Genomic DNA, 18,184 nt, shown 5'->3' with positions numbered 1-18,184 from the left:
GGTTGGGCAAATTCTCATTTCCCCTCTAGCAGTCTAGCGATGGTAAAGAGCTGGTCCATGGTTCCACGTCCGGAACGAAAATCGCATTGTTCCTCCTCAATCTGAGGTTCAACCATCGACTGGACCCTCTTTTCCAGCACCCTGAAATAGACCATGCTGGGAAGGCTGAGGAGTGTGATCCCCCTACAGTTGAAACAGGCGCCGGACAGTTTGCCAGGACTTCATCGGAGCCGATCGACAGTCTTCTTCCATAACCTCACCAAACTCCTCCCATGCCCGAGTTTTTGCCTCAGCGACTGCCCTCACCATGGGATGCCTAGCCATCCGGTTACGTTCAGCTGCTTCAGGAGATCCACAGACCAGCCATGCCCTGTACGCCTCCTTTTTCAGCCTGACGGCTCCCCTCACCTCCGGTGTCCACCAGCGGGTTCGGGGATTATCGCAGCGACCAGCACCAGCGACCTTGCAGCCGCAACTCGCAACACCCACCTCCACAATGGCAGAGCGGAACATGGCCTATTTGGACTCAATGTTCCCCACTGCCCCTGGGATGCAGCTGAAGCTGTAACAAGTGGGAGTGGAACACCATCTTTACAGGTTCTTCCACCAGACATTCCCAGCAGACCCTCATTACTCGTTTGGGCCTACCAGGTCTTTGTGGCATCCTCCCCCATCCTCTTCTTCATAAAGGGTCTTCTGAACCGTTCTTTGTCTGGCCCTTTGCCTAGAACCAATCAGCCTGGGGAGACCACGAGAGAAACAACGAGAGAAAACTGGACTTTGGTCAAGGGTGTGACATGGATAATGTGTTTCAAGTAATAGAATAGCATCGACATCTTTTATAATGTCATTTTTTCCTTTCCTCTAGTTTTCTTTCTCTTCAACTCAGCTTTACCCACGACAGGTCAGTAATTTCTCATGTTACATGCAGTTGCTCTATTATTCCTCGTAGGTTTTTATGAATGATTTGGAGATATTAACAGATTAGCTGGCCAAAAACACATTTTGTAAGGTCACAGTGACCATTCACATTTGCACACCAATTCCTAATCAGTTCATTGTCAAGTCAAGTTCAAGTTGATGTCTGTGCCAGATGTATTAAAATTCCCTCTAGTCATTAATGATATATCACATTTATAAAAAATAACGTTGCAGCAGTGGCGTCTAAGGATGTCCTGACTGGTATCGGGCCATCACCCTAACCTACTGAGAACACTCCAGTAAAGACGGCACGAAAAACAAACACTAAATATGCGTTTTAAAAAAGAGAAAAGTTTCCTTGAGATAACGTCAAGGAGAAAACTTCTAAAGAGAGGGTTGCAGAGTCTATTGGGTTGGACGACCAGAACACTTTTGGGAAGAGAACATATGTTTTCACCCTCTGTAGGAGCTTCTGCAGCCAAGGTGCGATCTACCTTCTCCTTGCCAAAGTGGCTTTGACAGTGCACACGATCCAGGTCTAGGATAATACAAGGAAGACAAGAAAAGCCTTTCTGAATCTCCAGAGGAGGAAATTACGTTAATTTAAAATCAAATCGGGACTTGGATCGGATCGGGGGGCAAAAAAACTTGATCGGCACATCCCTAGAGGCAACTCCTGCTCTTAGAGAGGGCAATGTTGGCAATGATGGCTAAGACAACCCATTTGATGAGTAAATAAAACCATGCTAACTAGACGATCATGGTTCCAAGTTCTGGATGTTTTCTATGACCCTGTTTGTTTCCTTCTTTATTTTGTAATCAGTTTTCTTGTCGGTTTTAAGTTTTACTTCCTGTCTCTGTTCCCGCCTCTGTGGTTCCGCTCACTCAAATCACCCCAAAAATGCAGGTGACCAGTGTTCGATGTAACATGGCTTGATTACCGATTGGACTGTATTTATAGATAGATGGACTGGCTACAACAGCAACGGTCACTGACAGCTTTTTTTTTTTTTGGTACACAAACAAAATAGTATCTCAACAATGAAACTACAATATGAAATATATGCATTTATATGTCAAGTTGTGTACTTAAAATATTGAAATATTATAAACTGTGTTCTGTGTCTCATAGCTGCCCAGATCAGATTGGTTGGATCTGGGTCAACTCAGTGCTCTGGAAGAGTTGAAATCAACTACAGTGGCTCCTGGGGAACAGTCTGTGATGACAACTGGGACTTAAATGATGCTACAGTGGTTTGTAGACAGTTGGGCTGTGGGGGGGCGCACAGTGCCACGCAATCGGCCTTCTTTGGTCAAGGAACCGGAAATATCTGGCTCGATGATGTAGCCTGTTCAGGAACAGAGAGTTCTCTAACTCAGTGTCAGCACAGAGGAGTTGGATCACATAACTGCGGACATAGTGAGGATGCTGGTGTCGTCTGTTCTGGTAAGACACTTTTTCCTTTTGCCGTTTTATTGACTCAAATTGATGGGGACCTTCTCAGGCATGGTGTTTCTACCATCCTTTCTATTGCAGGATGTTACCATGAGTCGGCGCTTAATTAACCAGTGTGGGATTGCCAACAGTATACTGGGATGAAAATAAAATAACATTAACATAATTATTCATCCTATCCTAACAATCAGGAGTCTTTGCACACAATTTTATTCAAGGATTTTATTTTATTAAGACCTCAAAACATATTTGGAAAGAAAAAACAAGCAAACCTTAGCTGGCTGCTTTTCCTGACCGGATCCAACTATCATCTGAGTGTTGGTATAATGAGAGAAAATTAGACTTTGGTCAAGGGTGTAACATGGATAATGTGTTTTCCAGAGGAGGTCAAAGGACTGACCTCCTCTGGAAAAAAATCTGAAGGTCATTTTCAGAAAAATCGACCATCCATCATGGAAAGATGAAGTGAAAATGGGTTGACGACTAGTAGAAAATTGTGTGAATGTTTGTCATTATCATGGCATGGGTTCTCGAGTTACGGCCCAAAACACATTTTGTAAGGTCACAGTGACCTTTCACATTTGCACACCAATTCCTAATCAGTTCATTGTCAAGTTCAAGTTGATCTTCGTCTTCGTCTTCTACTGCTTATCCGGGTCTGGGTCGCGGGGGTAGCAGCTTCAGCAGGGAAATCCAGACAGAACTTCTCTTTGCTACATTGGCTTTGACAGTGCACACAACCCAGGTCTAAGAGAATACAAGGAAGGTAAGAAAAGCCTTTCTGAATCTCCACAGGAGGAAATTACGTTAATTCAAAATCAAATCGGGGCTTGGATCGGATCGCCAACCTCATGTTTTCATTTTCTGGAATCTCAGGTGCAGGGTCAATTTAATTTCCATATTTACAAGGGGGCGTGGACAGGGAGGGACCGGATACAACATGTGCACTCAATTCCACATTGACTGGGATGTGCAAAGGAAATGTGTTACTGGATCTGAGTGTGCGCCACGTTTTAGATGGAAATCCACGCAAGTCTTCGTACATGAGGCCCCATGTCATTGGATTCAGCACTGCATCACTCTAATTCTTGTTCAGACTGTGCTTACAGTGTCTGGAGGTATATTTTTGTTTTGTTGAAAAGTGTTGCGCTCATTTAGCTCAGACCAGAGGGTATAGCATGTAATTGCAGAATGTGTCAGCCACACCTGGCTCCAAAGGCGAGTTGCCCAATTTTACAGCAGAAATAAACATGGTGGTACAAAAAAAAAGTGTTATGCAGGGTGGTGCCATTTGGCAGAGTTCAGCTCTGCACAATGAGCTTCTGTATTGCTCTTGAGGAATCCTTTTGGTGATATCGTCTATCTTCTTACTATATGTAGTCAAAGTGTCACAGCAACCATTTATTTCACACGTCTGATGTCTTCAGTATCACATCAATAACAATAACACTACAATATCAAATATATGTTTATATGTCAGATATATCAAGTTGTGTTTTGAGTAAAATACTGAAATATTACCCTCATGACTTTCAGTCAAGTTATGGAAAAATATGGCATATCAAGAAATTATCTTTTTCATTATTTTGAGGTCAGAGATTTAATTATAAAACATACACCCCTGCTTGCCGATATGAATGTCACACAGATAGAGAAACAAGTACTTTTTTCTCAGGGCAATGTTTCTATTAGAACCTTTTATGCCAGTCTGAGGGATTGCTCAAATCTAGCCGCATAAGTGATGATGATTGGCTAAGGTAGGGTAAGTTTTCATGGTAAGCCAATCAGCGGCAAGGCAGTGTTCAGCTGGGCGGGTGTTGTTTACACACAAACGCGCACATAGCAGTAGCACACAAGCATCAGAGATAGTCTGCAGAAATGGCGAGTTCGGAGCATTCAGAGGTAAAGTTGCAAGAACGTACATGTCAGAATCAGAATACTTTATTAATCCTTCAAGGAAATTGTTTTGTTGCTGTTGCTCCCATAAAGTATCAGTTGCTAGTTAACAGAGCAAATACAATAGAATAAAAGTTGTACAAAAATATATTAAAAAAGGTAAGATGCATTTTAAAGTAAAAGAACAATATTGCACAAGTATTCACAAAATACAGAGATAAGAGGTTGCAAATAAATTAACGGCATCTGAAGTGTTAAAGGTGAGTGACTAACACTCAGCGGGAGGAGTTATAAAATTTGATGGCCACAGGCAGGAATGACCTCCTGTGGCGTTCTGTGGTACATTTTGGTTGGATGAGTCTGTTACTAAAGGTACTCCTTAGACTGGCCAGTGTGTTGTGGAGTGGGTGAGATGAGTTGTCCAGGATGGTCTCCACTCTTGCCAGCATCCTCCTCTCTGACACTGTGTTCAAAGAGTCCAGCTCCACCCCGACAACATCACTGGCCTTACGGATCAGTTTGTTGAGTCTATTTGCGTCTGCTGCTCGCAGCCCGCTGCCCCAGCATGCAACGGCGTACAGGAGCGCACTGGCCACCACAGACTCATAGAACATCCTCGACATTGTCCGACAGATGTTGAAGGACCTCAGTCTCCTCAAAAGGTAGAGTCGACTCTGTCCCTTCTTGTAGAGTGCCTCAGTGTTCTTTGACCAGTCCAGTTTATTGTCAATGTACACTCCCAGGTATTTGTAGTCCTCCACAATGTCAACCTGGGCCCCCCGGATGGTAACAGGGGTCACCGGAGCCTTTTTTCTCCTCATGTCCACAACCAGTTCCTTAGTCTTCGTCACATTCAGCTGTAGGAAGTTGTCCTCTCACCATGTGACAAAGTTTCCCACCACAGTTCTGTACTCGGCCTCCTCGCCATCACTGATGCATCCTACTACCACAGAGTCATCAGAAAGTTTCTGAAGGTGACAGGACTCTGTCTGGTAGTTGAAGTCCGTGGTGTAGACGGTGAAGAGGAAGGGGGAGAGGACTGTCCCTTGTGGAGCCCCAGTGCTGCTGATCACCCTGTCAGACACACCGTGTTGTAGCCGCACATACTGTGGTCTTCCAGTGAGGTAGTCAACAATCCAGGACACCAGGAAAAGTCAAAGAATGTGACCCTCACAGTGCTTGCCGGTTTATCCAGGTGAGCATATGCACGGTTGAGCAGGAAGATGATGGCATCCTCTACTCCAAGTCGTGGCTGGTAGGCGAACTGGAGAGGGTCCAGTTGAGTGTCAACCATGTCTCGCAGCTGTCCCAGAACCAGTCGCTCGAAGGTCTTCATTATGTGGGAGGTCAGGGCCACCGGTCTGTAGTCGCTGGGGCTGCAGGGGCGTGGTGTTTTTGGCACTGGGACGTGCCCATGATGTCTTCCACAGCACAGGTACCCTCTGTAGGCTCAGGCTCATGTTGAAAACCAGTTGAAAGACTCCACACAGCTGGGTGGCGCAGGCCCTAAGCACTCTGGGACAGACGCCATCTGGGCCTGCAGCCTTTCCTGCATGGAGTGTCCTCAGCTGTCTCCTCACCTGGTCAGCTGTGAAGCAGGTCGTCGTCATTGTTCTTGGTGGGGGGTTGCTGCCATGCCTCTGGAGAGGGCTGATGGAGGAGGTAGTGTAGGTGGGAGCAGGGCCATCAATAGGAGCAGGTGAGCTGCGAGGTGGGGGAGGGTATGGTGATGCCATCGTTGGTGTTGATGATGATATGGGCAGCTCACAAGGGGGTCTGTGGAGGGTTGGGTGGGGTCCACTGTGTCAAATCTGTTGAAAAACAGGTTTAGTTCATTGGCCCTGTCCACACCTCCCTCTGCTGCACTCCCAGCTGGTTTGAAACCAGTGGTGTTTCGCGTGCCTCTCCATACCTCCCTCACATTGTTCTGCTGGAGTTTCCCCTCCAGCTTCCTCCTGTACGACTCCTTGGCCTCGCCGATCTTTGCTTTCAGGTCCCTCTGAAAGTGAATAAAAGCCCTCTTCTTGGCATTCAATATGTCTTTGAGGTCACTTGTTACCCATGGCTTGTTGTTTGAGTAACAGTAGACAGTCTTTGTCGGGACAATGGAGTCCACACAGAAGTTTATGTAAAAAGTTATACACTCCGTAAGCCCGTCAATGTCCTCTCCATGTGGCTCACTGAGTGCATTCCAGTCCGTTAGTTCAAAACAGTCCTGCAGTGAGTGGTAGGCCTCCTCAGACCACCTTTTCACTGTTTTGGTGGTGACTGGTTGTCTCCTAACCAGGGGCACATAGCAGGATTTGAGGTGAACCAGGTTATGGTCTGACCTGCCCAGGGGGGGAAGGGAGGTAGATCTGTATGCATCCCTTACATTAGCATAGAGCAAATCCAGTGTCCTCTCCTCTCTGGTCGGGCAGTCAACATACTGTGTAAAATTAGTCAGTGTATTTGTCATTGGGACATGATTGAAATCACCAGAGACTACTATCAGCGCATTCGGATGTTTGGTCTGCAGTTTTGCAATAACGCCGTGAGTGACGTCACATGCCACCGTCGGGTTCGCAGATGGTGGGATGTAAACAGTGACGGCGATAACATGGGGAATTTCCCTCGGCAGGAAATACGGCCTGAGCCCCACAGCCAGCAGTTTGATATCAGGGCAGCAGACTTGTTCCTTGATGGTGATGTGGTTTGGGTTACGTCACCTGTTGTTGACAAAGATGGCAAGCCCCCCTCCTTTCCGCTTACCACTTGCGGTGATGTCCCGATCTGCCCGGACAGTCTGGAAGCCGTTGATGGTGGCGTTCTGGTCAGGGATGTCACGGTGCAGCCACGTCTCCGTAAAACACATGATGCTGCACTCACGAAACTCCCGCTGGGTCTTGACTAGCGCTTACAGCTCATCCACTTTGTTAGCCAGCGACCGGACATTTCCCATGATGATGGAGGGAAGACACGGCTTAAATCTCTTTCGCTCCCTCCTCGCCGTTGCCTTCTTCTGCCTCGTCCTCCATCTCCTGCCTCTTCTCCCCCGTCGCTTTCTCTTTATCTCCTCGGGGATAAGGTCTGTGATGTAGCCATGGTCTGTGCCGGCGTGTCTCAGGTCAAACAGCTGATCCCGACTGTAAATAATGGCTGCGTCCTGTTGTTGTCCGAACGCAGAAAGCTCTCCAAACAATAGTCCGGTTGTGACCAGGAAAGTGAATAAAAGTCCTCTGAGAAGCATCTTTATAAAACAAAGAAACTAACAAATATAATGGTTATTTGCGTACTAAAGAAGAAAAAAGTTTCGAAGAAATATTTACAAAAGTTGGAAACTCGGTCGGGAGCACCAGCAACAAGCGGCCGCTCAAGTCGGCTCCTGCGCACTAAGTGAAGTCAAGCGTAGTGTGTGAAGTGTACATTATGCTCAGAAAAAAAATCAAATTCTTTAAACACAGATTTTTTTTTTTTAAAAAGCAACGCAATAGTTACTTTCCCTGGTAACTAGTTACTTTTATCGTGGAGTAATTCAGTTACTTAGTTACTTTTTGGGAGAAGTAACTCATAACTATAATTAATTACTTTTTTAAAGTAACGTGCCCAACACTGAATATTACAAACTGTGTTCTGTGTCTTTCATAGATGGCCAGATCAGATTGGCTGGATCTGGGTCAACTCGATGCTCTGGAAGAGTTGAAATCTACTACAGTGGCTCCTGGGGAACAGTGTGTGATGACAGCTGGGGCTTAAATGATGCTGAAGTGGTTTGTAGGCAGTTGGGGTGTGGGCCAGCACAGAGTGCCACGCAATCGGCCTCCTTTGGTCGAGGATCTGGAAATATCTGGCTCGATGATGTGGCCTGTTCAGGAACAGAGAGTTCTCTAACTCAGTGTCAGCACAGAGGGGTTGGATTACATGACTGTGGACATGGTGAGGATGCTGGTGTCGTCTGTTCTGGTAAGACACTTTTTCCTTTTGCGGTTTTATTGACTCAAATTGATGGGGACATTCTCAGGCATGGCGTTTCTACCATCCGTTTAATTGCAGGAAGTCACCATGGGTAGGTGCTTAATTAACCATTGTGGGATGGCCAGCAGTATACTGGGAAAAAAATAAAATAACGTTAACATAATTATTCATCCTATCCTAACAATCAGGAGTCTTTGCACACATTTTCATTCAAGGATTTTATTTTATTAAGAACTCAAAACACATTTGGGAAGAAAAAACAAGCAAACCTTAGCTGCTTTGCTGACCGGATCCAACTATCATCTGAGTGTTGGTACAATGAGAGAAAACTGGTCAAGGATGTAACATGGATAATGTGTTGAGAGTGATAGAATAGCATCTACATCTTATATAATGGAATTTTTGTCTCTCCTCTAGATTCCTTTCTGGCCAACTCAACTTCACCCACGACAGGTCAGTAATTTTCATATTACATGCATGCTCCAACAGTGCCTGGGGAGCAGTGTGCGATGATGCCTGGGACTGAACTGATGCTCATGTACCATATAGGAAGTTGGGTTGTGTTAAATCACGGAGAACCACCAGAAAAAGAAGGAAGAAATTCTATGAGAATTTTGGAGAAATCTATATTCAGAGGAGGTCAAAAAGGACTGACCTCCTCTAGATATAATCTGAAGGTCATTTTCAGAAAAATCCACCGTCCGTCATGGAAAGAGGAAGTGAAAATGGGTGGACTACTAGTAGAAATTGTGTGAATGTTTGTCATAATCATAGTATGGGTTCTCCCAACATACATTTTGTAAGATCACAGTGACCTTTCACATTTGCACACCAATTCCTAATCAGTTCATTGTCAAGTTCAAGTTGATATTTGTCTTCGTCTTCTACTGCTTATCCGGGTCCGGGTCGCGGGGGCAGCAGCTTCGGCAGGGAAGTCCAGACAGCCCTCTTCCCAGCCACTTCCACCAGCTCCTCTGGAGGAACCCCCAGGCATTCCCAGGCCTGCTTAATTAGCCAGTGTGGGATGGCCAACAGTATACTAGGAATAAAATAAAATAAAATTATCATAATTATTCATCCTAGCCTAACAATCAGGAGTCTTTGCACACATTTTTATTCAAGGAGTTTATTTTATTAAGACCTCAAAACACATTTGGGAAGAAAAAACACGCAAACCTTAGCTGGCTGCTTTTCCTGACTGGATCCAACTATCATCTCCGTGTTGGTACAATGAGAGAAAACTGGACTTTGGTCAAGGATGTAACATGGATAATGTGTTGAAAGTGATAGAATAGCATCTACATCTTATATAATGTAATTTTTTGTGTCTCCTCTAGATTCGTTTCTCACCAACTCAACTTCACCCTCGACAGGTCAGTAATTTTCATATTACATGCAGGGGTGGACTTACCATTAGGCAAACACAGGAAATTGCCTGGGGCCCCGAGATTTCCAGGGGCCCCCAAACGTCTCATCAAATCGTCTCAAACTGATTAATAAAGGTTTCTTTGATTTAAAGCAATTATTATTGTTGTAGTCTTAATTCGGGCACTTAAAAATACATAAAAATGCTTAATCTATCATGATCGTTTTGACTGCTCCCCTCTCCCTTCTAATGCAGTGGACCATTCCATGTTACTGCACGCTTGATTCAGGAAGACGGTACCAAAACAAAGTTGTTGGCGCGGTTTTGAGTTGAGAACTTTATCTAGCTCAGGAAACATGAGAATTTTCTCAAATTCACACTTTTTAGTTGATTCAGAATCTTTGTTTGGTGATAAATATTATTCACTGGACAGGGAGACATATAAAAACGGTTATGTAACTAGTAACTGACTTAAGCTGTCAGATAATTGTAACAGATTTCAGAAGCAGGACAAAGTGTCCTAAATTATTTACTCACCTTTTGTCAAAATGTAACTGAAATACAGCACTTGTAGAAATGCATTTAGTTATGTCCAGGCTGAACCTAGTTGCTGCTGCCCCACATTGAAGACCTTGTGTTGAGGTGAGAATAAAACTTTTGTCAGTGCAGTACGAGAATGTGGAGGACCCCAATGACTGGCAGTGGTGGACGAAGTACACTGATTATGTACTTAAGTGAAAGTATAGATACCTTGTGTCAAATATTACTCAAGTAAAAGTAAAAGTATGCACTTTGAATTTCTACTTAAGTAGAAGTATAAAAGTATTTGCCTTCATATATACTTAAGTATTAAAAGTAAAAGTACCTCATTGCATTATGGCTCTAATGGCTTTTTAAAATCATTTTTACATCAAAGCTCCTGCTCTCTCAACTTGTATAAGGTGAAATACTAATGCCACTTACATTTGTGTATTTAAAGAATATAATCACAAAGCATTAAAATCTATCTATTGCCATAAGGTAAGACCAAGTGGTTATGAAATAACAGCTCTCAAGAACATTTAATTAATTTTACATTTATTTGTAACTTAGTTGCTGTTCCACATTTCATTACAACAAATGTGTAGTAAAACAAGCACCTTTCTTTTGTCACATACATGTATATGTCTGAAATGTGTTACTGTACCTTTCAACTCAAAAATACTGATTTATGCTTCAAAACATTGGGTATACCACTACCTGAGCTGATTAGAAAATCAGAGAATGTGGTGTCATACTAGTTGGTGCTTAAGACTAGTATAATATTTTTGATATTACCTACACCAACCTAGGTACAAAAACAGACAAAAGTCAAAATAAAACCTTTGACCTCAGATCAAATATGAAAAAAAAAAAATAATATTGCAAGAACTAGCTTTTGCATAAATTACAGACAATTACAGTGCATGCCAGTTTGCACAGAAGACAGAAAAAGTAGGCTAGTGAATGACACATACTACAAACACAGGAAGTCAAAACAAAATACTTCCATTCCAGGAACTAGTAAAGCATTTTACGATACCAATTTGTGCTTAAGATTATCGAGGAGGATACTCTAACAAAGTTGTGGCGCACAATAACGAAGTCACAACAAACCAGTTTCCCTGACCTATCCTGAATCACAAGTGGCATGCTAAAACAGCAAGCCTAAAATGGTATGCACAGAAGACATGAAAATGTATGTAGTGAATGATACATACTACAAACACAGGAAGTCAGAACAAAATACTCAGTCAGATATCACAAGTGGGAATAAAACTACCACTCCAGGAACTAGCGCAGCATTATGTTATACCAATTTGTGCTTAAGATTATAGTGGAGGATACTCAACAAAGGTGTGGTACCCTTAATCCCACGTAGCATGCTTAAACAGCAAGCTTAAAATGGCAAAGCTGTTCACCACTTACTAAAGCTTAAAATATTTCTTATTTCGCTTCAGGAGGAGTTGGTTCTCAAAATTTTTTGCGTCCAGCCTTGCCCGCCGTGGGGTAAAGATCAGCCCAGCAGTGCTAAATAGGCGCTCGCAAGCGGCTGAGGCTGGTAAAGCGGTGTTAAGTTTAAGAGACAACTTACACACTGCGGGGTATGACTTCAGTATATCCTTGTGGTCTACCTTTGAGGCAAGGTAGCCATCTAATTGTTTAACACTGTCCTGACCATTAGATGTCTTCATGCTTGCGAAGAAGTCCTCATCATCTGATGCACTGGAGCCATTAGCTGGTGATTGATGTGAAGAGTCTTCCTCCAGATGGTCCTTAATGTAGTCCAGGCCTGAAATGGACATTGAAATAAATGCTAGAAATAAAGTCACTGTAATCATGCGTTAAATCAGAATAACAGAATTTAAAGGTGCATAAAATGTAATGCTTACCCATTTGAGTTTGTAAGCATTTTTAAGCATTATTTTGTTTCTGTAAATTTAAGTTTAAATACTCTTCTAACAAATAATACTAGTTAAGTCTCACCAAGTTTTATGAGGTTTTCGTCAGAGGTCCATGATGTTTTAAACTTTGGGACAAGGATGGCAGCAGCGATAAACTCTGGCTCCACAAGCATGTCAGCGAAACGTCGCTGCAGACCCTCTTGGACAGCATCCACCAGAGGTTTGCAGTATCTGCAACCACTGCGGATCTTGTTCAGCTTTGCGATCAGCAGCATCAAAGTAGGCAGGAGCCATCCCATCTGCACGTCTGTTTCAGATTGCAATATGTTGAGGGCCTTGGCGAGTGGTCCCATCGTTTTGGCGTACTCCTCTAGAAAGGAGATCTCAACTGGACTCAGCCTAATAGATTCAAACAACAACAATTTATCAATTAATGTGATCACATGGTTAACTCTGCATGGTTTGGTCATTAACATTATGAATAATTATCAATACTGTTAAATCACAATATATTTCCGTCATGTCACCAGGCCTACTCTGGAGTCATAGATGTGCTCCATTTAGCAGAATAACCATGTAGAATCTGGCATACTAGCTATTTGAAGTACATGAGTTTAAAAACTCAAAAAACAATGCTTACATGGGCAACTTGAGTGAAGTGAAAACAGTTCTGAGAGCTCCTTCTCCCTGCTCTTTTACAATTCGTAGGATTCTCTCAACAGCAAGGAACAAAGAATTCCACCTTGTTGCGTTTGGCCGGATCAGCTGAATTTTGCATACATTCTCTACAAGCTCTGCAGCAGCATCAGATCTCCCACACTTGTTCCATAGTGCTTGGCATTTCGAGAAAGCTGATCTAGACAACCTTTTGAAAGCATCGTTAGATGTTGCTTTTTCTGCATCCACTGTGGAGACAAGATTCAGCAGGTGGCAGGCGCATCGATGATGTTTAGGGAGTTGGAATTGTAAACCATCGTCTTCATTTAAGATAGAAGTGACTTCGACAAAATCCACTCCAAACCCATCCCACTCCTGTTCCTCGTCATCATCCATCTCATCCACATCATCCTCAGATTCATCTGAAGGTGAATTGTTATTTTCATCCTGTTCTCCGTACATGCGGAATGCCTTTAAGAAATTGGAACCGTTGTCCGTAGTAGTTCGGGTTATCTTGTTCTGTATGCCATATTCAGCATGAATCTCATTTAACGCACCACCCAAAACATCAAAAGTGTGTGGACCTTTCAGCTTCTTACATGCTAGTGCCACTGAGCACCTCTCTAGGCTATTGGGATCAACCCAGTGGGCAGTAACTCCAAGAAAACCTCTTCGCCTTGCGCTCCAGCAATCTGTTGTCGTAGCAATAAAACTGATTGGTTCCATATGTTCTTTGATGTTTCTTTTCATCTCAATTGAAGCCTCATCTATCTTGCGTCTCAAGGTGGTCCTGGACATGACAGTGGCATTTGGATGAAGATCTCGCACAAGCTCTTGAAATGATGGCTTCTCTACCACACTAAAGGGCTGGAGGCTCTGGATCACAAAATTAATGACAGCATGATCAACATGTCTTTGGGAAACTACGTTTGTTTCACCTAACTTTAACTGTTTGACAGTTGAGGGACCGTCTTGGTTCTTTGCTTTTCTTTTCCGTGGGGCAGTCAAAGCGTCATACCTATCCACATAACTTGCATGCTTTCTCTGAAAGAAAAAAAACAGTCCATCCATTAACAACATATCCACACAGGCTACTCCAATTAATAAATTAAATACACTTTTTTGCATTTCCTAAATCTAGGCTATGCTGGGCTTTAGAATGTGAACTACAAATTAGTGGATTTCATTTCTATCCATTTAGCAAAAATGCAGTCCATTTATTTGCCAAGCAAATTCCAGCAACCAACTCATTTGGCATCATATCATTAATTTAAAACAAGTAAAATGCATTAAATTTCAATTATGCGAACATCAGTAGTAGGTTATATTTCTAGTGGTCATACTGTAGCCTACATTATCCACTTATGGCTACTTCTCAAAATGACAACAAAACAAACTTCACCTAAAGTGTCTTCAAAAGCTAATTTCTTAGCGACAACCTCACCGTTTTCTAGTTAGAAATGACGGCAGGCTATTTCGCCAAAGACAATTAACTTATGTAGGATGAAAAGACCACTTTACTTGACGGCAATGCAAAGAATTTACCCTCTGAACGAAGGCTTAGTAAGAAGGGAGCATTCAACATCAGTACGATTAGCCGCTAATACGCTATGCTAGCGTATAGTTAATTTAGCCGAACACACATGCAAACAATGTAGTATCCTTTAGGTCAAATTTAAAACAATTCGGTTGCTAGCCGTCAAACACACCAAAGTAAAAATAACTTACCTCGACGTGTTTCTTCAAATTGGAAGGAGAATTCTTAAAGGAGGATATCCTGTTCTGCTTTGGAAGGCAGAGTAGACACTTAAAGTAAAATGAATCTTTCTTTCTGTCCATTAATTCAAAAAATTCGCCTAAGTGAGGCCATGGGTGTTCGAGCAAGTCAGCATCTTCCATCGTTTCTGTCATTTTGTTGATTTAACTTCTAATTCTTCTAAATGCAATGCTTCCAAATTAATTCACCGAGCTCTTCCAAATACCACTCATCAAATGAACGACGAACGGACTGACGAAATCGACAGGACTTCAGAGAGAGCAAATCGCGCACTGAGCCCTGATTGGTGCGTGACTGACTGCACTGTTTTTTGACATCTCAATATTATTGGTTTCGACAAAATGTAACGATAGGGTTTTTTATTCATGTAACGGAGTAAAAGTACGAATTTTCACTTCGAAATGTAGTGGAGTGAAAGTATAAAGTCTCACCAAATATAAATACTTGAGTAAAGTACAGATACATCTATTCCGTACTTAAGTACAGGAACGAATTACATCTACTTCGTTACTGTCCACCACTGATGACTGGGTTTGCCTTGGGCCCCCAAATGACTAAAAACGCCCCTGATTACATGCATGCTCCAACAGTGCCTGGGGAGCAGTGTGCAATGATGCCTGGGACTGAACTGATGCTCATGTACCATATATAAAGTTGGGTTGTGTTAAAGCACGGAGAACCACCAGAAAAAGAAGGAAGAAATTTCTGTGACAATTTTGGAGAAATCTATATGCAGAGGAGGTCAAAGGACTGACCTCCTCTGGATATAATCTGAAGGTCATTTTCAGAAAAATCCACCGTCCATCATGGAAAGAGGAAGTGAAAATGGGTGGACTACTAGTAGAAAACTGTGTGAATGTTTGTCATAATCATAGTATGGGTTCTCGAGTTACAGCCCAAAACACATTTTGTAAGGTCACAGTGACATTCTACATTTGCACACCAATTCCTAATCAGTTCATTGTCAAATTCAAGTTGATGTTTGTCTTCGTCTGATCCCGCTTATCCGGGTCCGGGTCGCGAGGACAGCAGCTTCAGCAGGGAAGTCCAGACAGCCGTCTCCCCATCCACTTTCACCAGCTCCTCCGGAGGAGCCCCCAGGTGTTCCCAGGCCCGCTTAATTAACCAGTGTGGGATGGCCAACAGTATACTAGGAATAAAATAAAATAAAATTAACATAATTATTCATCCTGTCCTAACAGTAAAAAGTATTTTCACACATTTTCATTCAAGGATTGTATTTAATTAAGACCTCAAAACACATTTGGGAAGAAAAAACAAGCAAACCTTAGCTGGCTGCTTTTCCTGACGGGATCTAACTGTCATCTGAGTTTTGGCACAATGAGAGAAAACTGGACTTTGGTCAAGGGCGTAACATGGATAATGTGATGAAAGTGATAGAATAGCATCTGCGTCTTCTTTAATGCTATTTCTTTCTCTCCTCTAGTTTCCTTTCTCACCAACTCAACTTCACCCTCGACAGGTCAGTAATTTCTTATGTTGCATGCATGATTTGGAGATATTAACAGATTAGCTGCATCCTGGATTCCAGACTGCCCTCTCCCCAGCCACTTCCACCAGTTCCTCCGAAGGAACTTCCAGGTGTTCCCAGGCCAGATGAGAGATACAATCCCTCCATCGTGTCCTGAGTCAGTCCCGAGTTCTTTTTCTGGTGGGACATGCCTGAAACACCTCTCCTAGGAGACGTCTGGGAAGCATCCTTACCAGATGCCCTAGCCACCTCAACGGCGGTTCTATTCTGAGCTCCTCCCGTATGTCCGAGCTCCTTACCCTATCTTTAAGTCTGAGCCCAGCCACCTTGCAAAGGAAACTCATTTCCACCGCTTGTATTCGCAATCTCATTCTTTCGGTCATTATCCAAAGTTCATGACCATAGGTGAGAGTTGAAACATAGAACATAGAACGCTTCATCCTACTCTCACTCCACCAGCGGGTTCAGGGATTACCGCTGCGACCAGCACCAGCGACCTTGCAGTCGCAACACGCAACAGCAATGGCAGAGCGGAACATGGCTCATTCGGACTCAATGTTCCCCACCGCCCCTGGGATGCAGCTGAAGCTCTGCCGAAGGTGGGAGTGGAAGACCATCCTTACAGGTTTTTCCACCAGGCGTTCCCAGCAGACCCTCATTACTCATTTGGGCCTACCAGGTCTTTGTGGCATCCTCCCCCATCCTCTTCTTCATAAAGGGTCTTCTGAACCGTTCTTTGTCTGGCCCTTTGCCTCGGACCAATCTGCCTTGGGAGACCACGAGAGAAAACTGGACTTTGGTCAAGGGTGTAACATGGATAATGTGTTTCAAGTGATAAAATAGCATCGACATCTTTTCTAATGTCATTTTTTCCTTTCCTCTAGTTTCCTTTCTCTTCAGCTCAACTTCACCCACGACAGGTCAGTAATTTCTCATGTTACATGCAGTTGCTCTAGTATTCCTTGTCGGTTTTTATGAATGATTTGGAGATATTAACAGATTTGCTGGCCAAAAACACATTTTGTAAGGTCACTGTGACCTTTCACATTTGCACACCAATTCCTAATCAGTTCATTGTCAAGTCAAGTTCAAGTTGATGTCTGTGCCAGATGTATTAAAATTCCCTCTAGTCATTAATGATATATCACATTTATAAAAAATAATGTTGCAGCAGTGGCGTCTAAGGATGTACCGACTGGTATCGGGCCATCACCTTAAACTACTGAGGACACTCCAGTAAAGACGGCACCAAAACAAACACTAAATATGGGTTTAAAAAAAAGAGAGAAGTTTTCTTGAGATAACGTCAAGGAGAAAACTTCTAAAGAGAGGGTTGAAACTCTGCAGCTCTGCAACCCTCTCTTTTGGGTTGGACGTCCAACCCTTATTGTGTTGGACCCTTATAAGGGTCGTCTAACCCTTATTATATGTTTTCACCGTCTGTACGAGCTTCTTGAGCCAAGGTGCGACCTATCTTCTCTTTGCTACATTGGCTTTGACAGTGCACACGACCCAGGTTCTAAGAGAATACAAGGAAGATAAGAAAAACCTTTCTGAATCTCCAGAGGACGAAATTATGTTAATTCAATATCAAATCGGGGCTTGGATCGGATCGCCAACCTCATGTTTTCATTTTCTGGAATCTCAGGTGCAGGGTCAATTTAATTTCCATATTTACAAGGGGGCGTGAACAGGGAGGGGTCGGGTACAACATGTGCGCTCAATTCCACATTGAGCAAAGGAAATGTGTTTCTGGATCTGAGTGTGCGCCACGTTTTAGATGGAAATCCACGCAAGTCTTTGTACATGAGGCCCCATGTCATTGGATTCAGCACTGCATCACTCTAATTCGTGGGTGGCTGCGGCTCAGTAGGTAGAGCGGGTTGTCCACGAACCAGAGGGTTAGCGGTTCGATCCCCGGAATGTGCCACATGCCGAAGTGTCCTTGAGCAAGACACTGAACCCCCAGTTGCTCCCAGTGCAAATGGTTAGATGTGTCTGTGACTGTAAAGCGCTTCGAGTACCAATAGGTAGAAAAGCGCTATATAAAAGCAAGGCCGTTAACCATTTGTTCAGACTGTGCTTACAGCGTCTGGAGGTATATTTTTGTTTTGTTGAAAAGTGTTGCGCTCATTTAGCTCAGACCAGAGGGTATAGCATGTCATTGCTATACGGGGCGGCTGTGGCTCAGTAGGTAGAGCGGGTTGTCCACGAACCAGAGGGTTAGCGGTTCGATCCCCGG

At 43.4% G+C, this 18,184-nt stretch overlaps 2 protein-coding genes across 2 annotated transcripts in view; one reads left to right on the top strand and one right to left on the bottom strand.

The window, feature by feature from the left end:
* LOC311506188 (uncharacterized protein) overlaps positions 1–18,184 on the top strand; it is a gene marked incomplete at its 5' end in the record, with an annotated part of 32,046 nt that overhangs the window by 3,429 nt on the left and 10,433 nt on the right. Inside the window, 3 exons of the mRNA XM_084570065.1 lie at positions 391–571; positions 2,054–2,209; positions 8,051–8,215. Coding sequence (XP_084426191.1) covers positions 391–571; positions 2,054–2,209; positions 8,051–8,215 — 502 coding nt within the window. The remainder of the gene's footprint in view (positions 1–390; positions 572–2,053; positions 2,210–8,050; positions 8,216–18,184) is intronic.
* Positions 11,035–14,928, bottom strand: LOC311507100 (zinc finger BED domain-containing protein 4-like). The gene is made up of 4 exons (XM_084571307.1): positions 14,402–14,928; positions 12,657–13,717; positions 12,099–12,415; positions 11,035–11,904 (listed from the first exon to the last, which is right to left on the bottom strand). The coding sequence occupies exons 1-4, from the start codon at positions 14,582–14,584 to the stop codon at positions 11,540–11,542; spliced, it is 1,926 nt and encodes a 641-aa protein (XP_084427433.1). The 5' UTR covers positions 14,585–14,928; the 3' UTR covers positions 11,035–11,539.

This window comes from Chelon labrosus, assembly GCF_963514085.1.
Source record: "Chelon labrosus genome assembly, chromosome: 21".
Lineage (NCBI taxonomy): Eukaryota > Metazoa > Chordata > Actinopteri > Mugiliformes > Mugilidae > Chelon > Chelon labrosus.
This window is presented reverse-complemented; position numbering and strand designations above follow the sequence as displayed.

Coding starts and splice junctions, on each gene's coding strand:
- LOC311507100 (XM_084571307.1), bottom strand. CDS start 14,584: ATGACAGAAACGATGGAAGATGCTGACTTGCTCGAACACCCATGGCCT. Junction 13,718..14,401: donor ATTTGAAGAAACACGTCGAG/GTAAGTTATTTT, acceptor TTTTTCTTTCAG/AGAAAGCATGCAAGTTATGT. Junction 11,905..12,098: donor CGAAAACCTCATAAAACTTG/GTGAGACTTAAC, acceptor TGTCCATTTCAG/GCCTGGACTACATTAAGGAC.